The 11,348-nt window shown below is 50.9% G+C and overlaps 1 protein-coding gene across 3 annotated transcripts in view; it reads right to left on the reverse strand.

Annotated features, from left to right (window-relative positions):
- Positions 1-4,201: 4,201 nt before the first annotated feature.
- Positions 4,202-11,348, reverse strand: part of LOC119975971 (PHD finger protein 1-like) — a 48,985-nt gene continuing 41,838 nt past the window's right edge. For all 3 annotated transcript variants that reach the window (XM_038815969.1, XM_038815970.1, XM_038815971.1), the window contains 4 exons: positions 8,214-8,337; positions 6,924-7,015; positions 6,123-6,215; positions 4,202-4,966 (listed from right to left, as the gene is read on the reverse strand). In XM_038815969.1, coding sequence (XP_038671897.1) covers positions 4,621-4,966; positions 6,123-6,215; positions 6,924-7,015; positions 8,214-8,337 — 655 coding nt within the window. In that variant the 3' untranslated portion in view covers positions 4,202-4,620. The remainder of the gene's footprint in view (positions 4,967-6,122; positions 6,216-6,923; positions 7,016-8,213; positions 8,338-11,348) is intronic.

Raw genomic sequence — 11,348 nt, forward strand, 5'->3', positions numbered from 1 at the left:
TCCAGATGGTTTGGGAAGGTGCTGCCAAGGAGCTTTGGTGAGTTTTCACAGGGCATCTTGCATACGGTGCATGCAGCTTTCACAGTGTGTGGAGGGAATGTTGAAGGCAGTGGACGGGAGGCCAATTAAGTGAGGCTGCTTTGGCCTGGATGGTGTTGAGCTTTGCGAGGATTGTTGGGGCTGCACTCATCCAGCCAAGCAGCAGAGTGAATGCGGCAGTGGGCAAGACAACCAGGCCTCACGCTAACGGATGAAGAATTCTGGCAGCCTGTGCAAATCAAGAGTGTGGGGCGGCGGACATGACTAAAATTTGAACTAAGGGTGACGTCAGGAAGCAGTGTGTGGAAATTTGGAACTCCATGTTGAGTCTAGTGGATCAATTGTAAATTCCAAATCTTGTGATGGTATAGATTATCAATACGAAATCAAGGCAGGGTAGAATGAATGAAGACGGAGATCAGCCATGAATCTACTGGAATGGACCAGGAGGTGCCTGAGGGGCCCAATGAACTTCAGTCACTTCCCTATTCCACGCCGCAATTTTGTGTCCCATTGAAAGGAGAAATGCACAGAGACACCAAGTGCTTTGGAAGACTTTACATGTGAAGAGGGAAAAAAGAAAACAGGTAGAGATCTCTCGACATCCAAAGCACAAAGAAATATTGCTTAGAGGAGAGGGGAAAAAATTAAACTCCATTTTACAAAATAAATTTTACACAAACAAAACAAAACCTTTATTTTTATATAATATATCTATATATATATATTTATATATATATGTGTGTATATGTATGCATTTGTGTGTGTGTGTGGGAATTGTGTAGAATTTTGATTTTAAATTACAGAATAGCAAAATAATCTCTCCCCCCCCCCCCCCCCCCCCCCCCCCCCCGGCCCCTCTCCCCAACCCAAAAAAGGACCTTGAGCCATCAGGAAAGCAGGGGCTAGTCCCAGTTCAGTGACTGGGCCCCATCGTGTCAACATTAGGCTTCTAAATACGGATGATATAACTTGGCTTTCCGAACCCATCCTCTTATCAGACAAGCAAAGGGGAGAAAACAAAAAAAACCCACGAGCTCAGGGATGGGGGTAACAGCAACACCACTGCCCGGAGGGAGCTCACCGCATCGCTGAAAGATGAGGTTACACCATCGGCAGAGGATGAACAGGCTGTGGTTTCCTCCGATGGAAAAGAGAAGGTGATGGGGAAACTCCATTATAGTGGCCTTAAAAACTACCAAAGATTTAATCTCTGCGCCCCCCCCCCTTCCTCAATTGGAGCAGGCACAGAGCGTTCCCACTGGTGAGGAGAGACCAGAACTCGGGATCGTAAACATAAGGAAGTCACCAAGGATATCAACAAGGTATTTCAGAATGGACGCCCGTTACCCAGGGAGTGGTGAGAAGGTGGAACCCGCTGCCCAGCACTGAACAGGTGAGCCGAAGTCAGACCAGCAGGCGGGTGAGTGGTAGAAGGAGGAAAGGGAGGTTATGAGTTAGACGAGGATGGGAGGTTGGTTCAAAGCCAGCACAGAGCGTTTGGGCAGAAGGTGCTGCGGGGGAGGGGGAGGTTTGTGGAATCCTATCAGAACCACCACATTCCCTCGTGATCAGGCGTGCCTATCTAATGGTAAAGCAACATGTTGTGACGCCAACTTGCCTAAACAGCTAACAGCCTCCCCTGGCACTGGCTTGTTTGGTGCGTCGGGAGGTCACATGGGCAATGTAAACTCTGTCTAAGAGGAATCTTGCTCTGCGGGTACCACGTTTCCCATCTTGAAAATGGATTAAAACTGTGGGTCTACTGACCTCACCAACAGGACGCGTTCCACTTGCTAAGGCCACTTCCTAAATAGTTGGGGGGGCGGGGGGGAGAATAGCAAGTGACTTAACTCTCCACATCTCTGCCCAGCTTTTACACAAATGAACAGGAAGCTCAAAATGAAGAGGTGAATAAAGCGTGTTGACAAGGAGATGTTCCTTTGGACTTCACCAACAGAGCGTGCAAGGCAGTGAGGGAGAGCGAGCGTGCAAGGCCAGAACGCGCAAGGCAGTGAGAGGGAGAGCGTGCAAGGCAGGGAGAAAGGGAGAACGCGCAAGGCAGTAAGAAAGGGAGAACGCGCAAGGCAGTGAGACAGGGAGAGCACGCAAAGCAGCGAGAGACAGAGAGCGCGCAAGGCAGAGAGGGAGAGCGAGCGTGCAAGGCAGAGAGGGAGAGCGAGCGTGCAAGGCAGAGAGGGAGAGCGAGCGTGCAAGGCAGAGAGGGAGAGCGAGCGTGCAAGGCAGAGAGGGAGAGCGAGCGTGCAAGGCAGTGAGGGAAAGCGAGCGTGCAAGGCAGAGAGGGAGAGCGAGAGTGCAAGGCAGAGAGGGAGAGCGAGCGTGCAAGGCCGAGAGGGAGAGCGAGCGTGCAAGGCCGAGAGGGAGAGCGAGCGTGCAAGGCAGAGAGGGAGAGCAAGTGTGCAAGGCAGAGAGGGAAAGCTAGCTTGCAATGCCAGAACGTGCAAGGAAGTGAGAGGGCGAGCACGCAAGGCAGTGAGAGAGGGAGAGCACGCAAGGCAGCGAGACAGACAGAGTGCACAAGGCAGTGAGAGAGGGAGAGCCGCAAGGCAGCGAGAGAGGGAGAGCACGCAAGGCAGCGAGAGAGGGAGAGCACGCAAGGCAGCGAGACAGACAGAGTGCACAAGGCAGTGAGAGAGGGAGAGCACGCAAGGCAGCGAGACAGACTGAGTGCACAAGGCAGTGAGAGAGGGAGAGCACGCAAGGCAGTGAGAGAGGGAGAGCACGCAAGGCAGTGAGAGAGGGAGAGCACGCAAGGCAGTGAGAGAGGGAGAGCACGCAAGGCAGCGAGAGAGGGAGAGCACGCAAGGCAGTGAGAGAGGGAGAGCACGCAAGGCAGCGAGAGAGGGAGAGCACGCAAGGCAGCGAGAGAGGGAGAGCACGCAAGGCAGCGAGAGAGGGAGAGCACGCAAGGCAGCGAGAGAGGGAGAGCACGCAAGGCAGCGAGAGAGGGAGAGCACGCAAGGCAGTGAGAGAGGGAGAGCACGCAAGGCAGCGAGAGAGGGAGAGCACGCAAGGCAGCGAGAGAGGGAGAGCACGCAAGGCAGTGAGAGAGGGAGAGCACGCAAGGCAGCGAGCGAGGGAGAGCACGCAAGGCAGCGAGACAGACAGAGTGCACAAGGCAGAGAGAGCGCACAAGGCAGAGACAGACAGTGCGCAAGGCTGAGAGAGAGTGCACGCAAGGCAAGGCAGGGAGAGAGAACGAGGCAGAGAGTGAGAGCAAGGCAGGGAGAGAGAGAGCAAGGCAAGAATGAGAGAGACAGACAGACAGAGGGGAAACAAACCATGAGGTAAAGAAAAAGGCAAAAGCATGCAGAGCGAGGAGGTGTTGTGGCACGGGGGAGGGGGAGGGGACAATATCCCTCTGAACCAGCAGCTCTGGGTTCGAGTTCCACCCCAGGACCTGATGGTTAAGGAAGGTTCGTTCATAACGTGGTGAAACTAGTTGAATGTGTCAACCTGTAAAATCTTTGCAAACAGGCCAATGTCTGGTGGTAAGAATGGGGGACTCCTGGTCAGATGGATGTGAACTGCTCGATGTGAAGTGTCGCCCGCTTGTCAAGTTATAAGCCTCTGGTGACAGACGCTCCAGGAGAAAATTCGCTGTGGGAACAGATTAAATTCTATCTTGTGCACCATAGGTGTCGCAAGAGAAACAACAAACTGCACAAAGAGAGAACAACGGGATGGAGAAATACACACAGGGAGAACCTACAGAGCGAGAGGGGGGGGAGGTAGAGATAGAAAGGAAGGACACACATGCGAGAAATAGAGCGGGTCAGTCTGGGAAATAGGGATACGAGTCTCAGACACAGAGAAGGAACAGGGCAGAAGGCAGAACAGGTCAATGGGCAATTGGAGCAGAGCGCAAACATAGAAAGTGAGGATTAATTTACATAGGGGAGAAGAGGGGAGGAGGAAGAGGCAAGCCTTCTACATAATCCCCGTGTGACTCCCATCTCAGCCCGATACACAATCTCAGTCAATGCACTGCCCCATCCCCATTTCACCCCACCATCCCCCACACCACCCCAGTCTGAACCCGCCAGGAACCCTGGCACAGTCTGATTCACATTCCCCCACCCCCGGGCACAGCCTGATCCACATCCCCCAGGACCCCCTGACAGTCTACCCCACCCGAGAATGTCCCCCCACCCCCCCCCCCCCGTGCACAGTCTGACCCACATCCTCCTGGAACCCCAGCACGGTCAGAGACCGATTCACGTTCCACCTTGGTCCATAACTCTGGCTACATAATCAGCCAGCTCCTGTTTAATTCCCCTACGTCCATAACTGTGTTATTGACACGCGCCCAGCCCAGGTTTGCCTCTGTGTGAGAGAACATACTCTAGCTTCCTATGACAGAGAGCACAAGGAATCAAGCCTGTCACAGACTTCCAAAGATTAAAAACAGTTGACGTAAAATCCTGAAACCCTGATGTGCCTGGCCCCGATCAGAAGTCTGATTTGAAAGAAGCTGCTTTTGTTTGGCACTTGTTTCTTTGCCGTCTCCCTCCAATTCCCCGAACTCCTGCCTGCCGGAATCGCCTAGTTTTCTGAGTGCTAAAATATGGAGGAGCCGCCCCACTCCACCAGGTACTGCACTTTGTTGTCCAGCGTCAGTCTGCGGGCAAGGATTCGCACAGTTTCACCCCGCGCCAGTCTGCCCATTGCCCCGAAGTAGCTGTTGACCGACGACCGCAGGTAGGAGAGTGGCAGGTCGTCATCGCTGGAGTCACACGGAGACCGGGTATCCATCGGGTTGTCAGAACCGTCCTCCTCCTCCTCCTCGTCCTCCTCTTCCTCGTCCTCTTGCTCTGTCTCAGCAGGGTCCAGGAGATGCTCATCCACACCCTCCTCTCCATCCGACAGGCGGCCAACAGCCTTCGCCTGATTGCCCGAATTCTCGCTGAGGTGGAAAAGAGAGAAGAAGGGTTAAGTCAATCAGCCATCTGAATGGCTGGCGTCAGTACTGTGAGCAGGAGGGAGAGAGCAAGCATCGCAAGCGAAAGGGAGAGTGTGGAGAGAGTCCCGCAAGCAGGTCGAGAGCATGTGGAGAGTCCCGCAAGCAGGCCGAGAGAGTACAACAAGCGGCAGAGAGAGTGGGTGGAGAGATTACTGAGAGCGTAACACACAGTGTGGTATATAATATATACAGGAGTGTTATACCCTGTAACACACAGTGTGCTATATAATATATACAGGAGTGTTATACCCTGTAACACACAGTGTGCTATATAATATATACAGGAGTGTTATACCCTGTAACACACAGTGTGTTATATAATATATACAGAGTGTTATACCCTGTAACACACAGTGTGCTATATAATATATACAGAGTGTTATACCCTGTAACACACAGTGTGTTATATAATATATACAGGAGTGTTACCAACTGTGTGGCAGTGAAATGCAGGAACATGGGGAGAATTTGAGCCAGAGTTTTTAAGGATAAATTAGTTTGTTCTTGAAGCAGGAAATGTAGCAGGGCTTCAGTGTGGGTGACAGGACAAGGACAGTGAGATTGGTTCGAGGTTTCTTGTGATGGGCAAAAATATCTCCTTCAGAGGGGCCACCAACCAGATTTCAAATGGCTTCTTTATTGCACAGCAAGAAGACCCTACAAAAGGCTGTACGGTGGCACAGTGGTTAGCACTACTGACATGCTGTAGATGGGACCCGAGTTCAATTCCAACCTCGGGTGACTGTGTGGAGTTTCCACATTCTCCCCCCTGTCTGCGTGGGTTTCCTCCGGGTGCTCCGGTTTCCTCCCACAGTCCAAAGAAGTGTTGGTGGGGTGGATTGACCATGATAAAATTGTCCTTTAGCGTTCAAAGATGCGCAGCTTAGGCGGCATTATGGGGTTACAGGGATGGGCCTGTGCTGGGTATTCTTTCAGAGGGTTGTAGAGACCTGATGGGCTGAATGACCTCCTTCTGCACTGTGGGAATTCTAAGATTCTATGGCTAGTGTGTCAGAATATCATGGTGTGGTGTGGGTTGTGGGACTGGGGATGAATGTGGGTAAGAGACAGACGATGAGCGACCAGACGAGGCACTCACCCATATTCAAACGAGGAGGAGGATGATGACTCCAGGCTGCGGACATTGTTGGAGGATGGCTGAATTGACGCGTACATCATCTTTGGAGGTGTTCTATCAAAAGAGGAGGCGAGAGTGAAAGGATTGCCCAGGCTCTCTCTCCCTGCACCACAATCCGCAGGCTTATTTACACATTGAGTTGTCCTAAAACTGATATGCACTGCTTGAACTCAATCGGCCCACTGGGCCTCCTCCTGGCCCTTAATGGCTTAATTGTAACTTTGAAAATGAATGATGCAAATACCTGAAGTGGCACCTTAATGTGAGTTACTCGCCGCAGGATTCCCAGCCTCTGACCTGATCTGATAGCCACAGTATTTATATGGCTGGTCCAGTTCCGTCTCTGCTCAATGGTTAGATTCTCTCTTTCATAGAAAATAGGAGAAAGAAGCCATTCGGCCCTTCGAACCATTCATTATGATCATGGCTGCTCATCCAATTCAATATCCTTATCCCGCTTTCTCTCTACATCCTTTGATCCCCTTTGCCTTAAGTTCTCTATCTAACTGTTTCTTGAAAACATACAGTTTTGGCCTCAACTACTTCCTGTGGTAATGAATTCCACAGTCCGACCACTCTCTGGGTGAAGAAATGTCTCTTCATCTCTGTCCTAAATGGTTTATCCCATATCCTCTGATTGTGACGCCTGGTTCTGACCACCCCTACCATTGGGAACATCGTTTCTCTCATGTTGGGCCTAAAACCAAGGGGGTAAAGACAAAACTCCAGAGCTTCCCCACCACTTGTGCCTCGTTCACTTACCTTTCCGTGCTCTCCCGGATGGAGCACGTATTGGCGCTGCCTCTGCAGCCCTGATAGGACTGGTTGGGGCTGGAAGGATTCGCTACCACGTTCTGCAGGCACAAAAACACCAAAGCATCAGCTCGTACACAGCGCTTACATCACCATCACTAACACCCCCCCCCCCCCCCCCCCCCCCCCTCCATCAGCACAAAAATGGCTGAAGACCAAGTTGTGAGACCTTATCCACAAATCGGTAACATTGACTCTCTCAGCGTGTCTCATGCCAATCACTCAACTAAATAAAACTGCTCAGGTCTGCAGTTCTCAGTAACCAAGGAACCTCGTACAGGCTGGAATGGAAATCTGGAACAACCTCTGCCCCAAAGGGCTATAGATGGTGTGAGTCAATTGGAACTTTCAATATGGAGCTACACAGATTTTGTTGGGCAGGTGTATCGAGGGGTGTGAAGCAAAGATGAGCAAATGGAGATGAGATGCAGAACAGTGGAACGGACTAGAGGGACTGAATGGCCTCTTTCTCTATTCCCTTTGTATGACGCACACACACACGACCACCTGCGTTAACTGCTATGCATGATTCCTCTCTCAATCTTTCCCCCGTTTGCCTATGCGTTGATCTCTTCCCTGACTGAGTATGTTGAGGGTTACACAGTCAAGGTGGGTGAGTGGAGCATTGATAAGTCAATAATTTAAGTCAATGGTAGAACAAACGTGAGGGGCTGATTGGTCTAATCCTCTTCCTATGATCTTCAGGACTTAGAACATAGAACATAGAACAGTACAGCACAGAACAGGCCCTTCGGCCCTCAATGTTGTGCCGAGCCATGATCACCCTACTCAACCCACGTATCCACCCTATACCTGTAACCCAACAACCCACCCCCCCCTTAACCTTACTTTTATTAGGACACTACGGGCAATTTAGCATGGCCAATCCACCTAACCCGCACATCTTTGGACTGTGGGAGGAAACCGGAGTACCCGGAGGAAACCCACGCACACAGGGGGAGGATGTGCAGACTCCACACAGACAGTGACCCAGCCGGGAATCGAACCTGGGACCCTGGAGCTGTGAAGCATTTATGCTAACCACCATGCTACCCTGCTGCCCCCTACTACCCTGCTGCCCCTTCTGGTTGCCTTCTCCTCTCAGTTGGATTTTCAGGCCCTCAGCCTCTCTTCACCCCCTCGCGAATCTCTCCCACCTCCTGCCCACACGCTCTCTCTCTATACAACCCAGCCACCCCCACATCCATCCCAGCAACCCCACCACCCATGGCTGGTTACCTGACTGATGGCTTTCTGCAGTAGCCGACGTGCTCGTCTGGTCTTCAGCTCGTACAGGTCCTGCGGGTCTCTGTGGCGAGGGGTTCTCTTGGCCTTCAGCTTCTTCACCCCCTCGAGCATGGACCTGGAGTGGGAGGGGACAGGGAGGGACGTGGGGGAAGGGAGGGGCACAAATAATGTCAAACCCCTTCAGAATTTGCCCTTCCTAAGAGGTGGTACACAACATGGTGGGCACTGCACTGAGCCAAAAGGATGGGGGGGGGGGGGAAACAGAAGGGCACAATGCAGTTGTACCAGACTCCCCTTAACTCCCTGTTCATACTACCCGCCCGCCCACCAGCCCCAACCTTGGAGTCAGGGTAAACAGCCGCTTCAGGCTGGACCACCTCAAATAAGGCAAGCAGCAGAAATTATTTCGTCTCAACCTTGATCTGGAGTGGTTGTTTTATGGGAATTGACACAAAGGACCCGAGGGGAGATGAGGATTAACAAAACAAAATCTCATATCGCAGCAGTTGCTGTGATCTGCAATGTGCTGGATCAATTGTAACTTCCAGAAGAAAGTTGGATAAGTATTGAAGCTGGTTCATGTGGAGAAATAAAAGAGGGAATGGGACTAATGGATAGATCTTTCAAAGGAGGTGGCACTGGTATGATGGGCTGAATGGTCACCTCCTGTGCTGTATCATTCTATGAAGTGGGGATACTTGCTTTTATTTGCGCAGGGACCTCCCCCCCACCCCGTTTCTAGTTTGCCACTTTAACCTTTCCAGTGTCCGTTAACTAGATATAACCGCTAACCATTTACAGCAATGCGAGTTCCAAGTTGCTGGTTATGGTGTATCAGGTGCTGCCTAAATTCTGGGCAGAAAGGGTTGTGCTGAGTCACTAATTGAACTATCCCATTTCTATCCCCTTTACCCTTACACAATCATTTGTCATTTAATCTTTCTGGCCTGTCTCAAACCGCTCCCTCCGTGACGCCCTGATCCACTCCTCCATCACCACAATACCCCATTGCCTTTCCACGGTGCCTTCCCACGTAATCACAGAAGTTTGAGATATATATATTAGATATATATATTAAAAAATGATATAGAAGGAAATGTGGGGGTGGGGTGGGGGGGGGGGGGGAGTGATAACAGTTTGCAGATGACATGGGATGGTTGACAGTAAAGAAGGAGGTCTTAGATTACAGGAGGATATAGATGGGCAGATAGGTGGCTGATCGATATTAACCCTGAAAAGTGTGAGGTGATGCACTTTGGAAGGAGTAACACGGCACTAGAGTACTCAGTGAATGGCCGGATACTAGGACGCTCAGAGGAACAGAGGAATCTTAGGGTGTTTGTCCACAGATCCCTAATGACGGCAGGACAGGCGAGTAGGGTAAATAAGAAGGCATATTTGCCTTTATCAGTCGTGGCATACATTATAAGAGCAGGGCAGTTATACATAGATACATTCATAGAAGATAGGAGCAGGAGGAACCTTTTGGCCCTTCAAGACTGCTTCGCCATTCATCACGATCATGGCTGGTCATCCAACTCAATAGCCTAATCCTGCTTTCTCCCCATAGCCTTTGATCCCATTCGCCCCAACAACGCAAGCTTATCCAGCCGCCTCTTGAATCTACTCAATGTTTTAGCATCAACTACTTCCTGTGGTAATGAATTCCATTACCACAGGAACATCCTCCCTGCATCTACCCTGTCTAGTCCTGTTAGAATTTTATAAGTCTCTATGAGATCCCAAGCTGTACAGGACTTTGGTGAGGATACTGTGTTCAGTTCTGGTCGCCACACTATAGGAGGATATGATTGCACCAGAGAGGGCGCAGAGGAGATTCACCAGGATGTTGCCTGGGATGGAGCGGGTTAGCTATGAGGAGAGGCTGGATAAGCTTGCGTTGTTTTCTTTGGCGCAGAAAAGCTGAGGGGGGACCTGATTGAGGTGTGTAAAATTATGAGGGGCATAGTGGGTGTTCCCCTGAGTTGGAAGAGTCAATAACAAGGGGGCATAATTTTAAGGTGAAAGGCAGGAGGTGTAGAAGAGATTTGAGGAACACTCTTTTCACCCAGAGGGTGGTGAGAATCTGGGCTGCATTGCCTGAGAGGGTGGTTGAGGCAGGAAACCTCCCAATCTTTAAAAAGTACTTGGATGAGCAACATTCAAAGCTGTGGGCCAAGTGCTGATAAATGGGATTAGTGTAGATGAGTTATTTTGTCGGTCCAGGCTTGATGGGCCGATGGGCCTCTTCTGTACATAGAACATACAGTGCAGAAGGAGGCCATTCGGCCCCTAGAGTCTGCACCAACCCATCTAAGCCCTACTTCCACCCTATCCCCGTAACCCAATAACCCCGCCTAACCTTTTTGGACACTAAGAGCAACTTATCATGGCCAATCCATCTGACCTGCACATCTTTGGGCTGTGGGTGGAAACCGGAGCACCCGGAGGAAGCCCACGCAGACACGGGGAGAATGTGCAGACTCCGCACAGTGACCCAGCGGAGAATCAAACCTGGGACCCTGGCGCTGTGAAGCCACAGTTCTAATCGCTTGTGCCACTGTGCTGCCCACGTACTGTATGATTCTACATTAACACCTGTCCCATTCTCTCCTCACCATCCACGGCCCCAAACATCCCTTTCAGGTTATGCAGTGTTTCACATGCACTTCCTTCAATTTGGTTTATTGGATTTGCTGCTCCCAATGCAGTCTCCCCTATACTGGAGAGACTAAACAGACTGGGTGACTGCTTTGCAGAACACTTTCGCTCAGTTCGCAAGCATGACCCCTACCTTCCTGTCACTTGCCATTTTAACTCATCATTGTGTCCTCATGCCCACATGTCTGCCCTTGGCCTGCTGCAAGGTTCTGGTGAAGCCCAAGGCAAACTGGAGGAACAAGACCTTATCTTCACAGCCTTCCGGACTCAACATTGAGTTCAACAACTTCAGGCCATGATTGCCCTCCATTTTGATTTTTTTTCTCAACCCCCTCCTCCGCATGGCCATCTGTCACTTGTTCTTTAGCTCTGCTTTCATCTTTGCTCTGCTATGAACCCATTCTTCCATCTTACTTGTATGCCACTATTAGCACCCTGTTTAGTCTTTAAACTTCCATCAGCATC

Source organism: Scyliorhinus canicula, chromosome 13 (assembly GCF_902713615.1).
Source record: "Scyliorhinus canicula chromosome 13, sScyCan1.1, whole genome shotgun sequence".
NCBI lineage: Eukaryota > Metazoa > Chordata > Chondrichthyes > Carcharhiniformes > Scyliorhinidae > Scyliorhinus > Scyliorhinus canicula.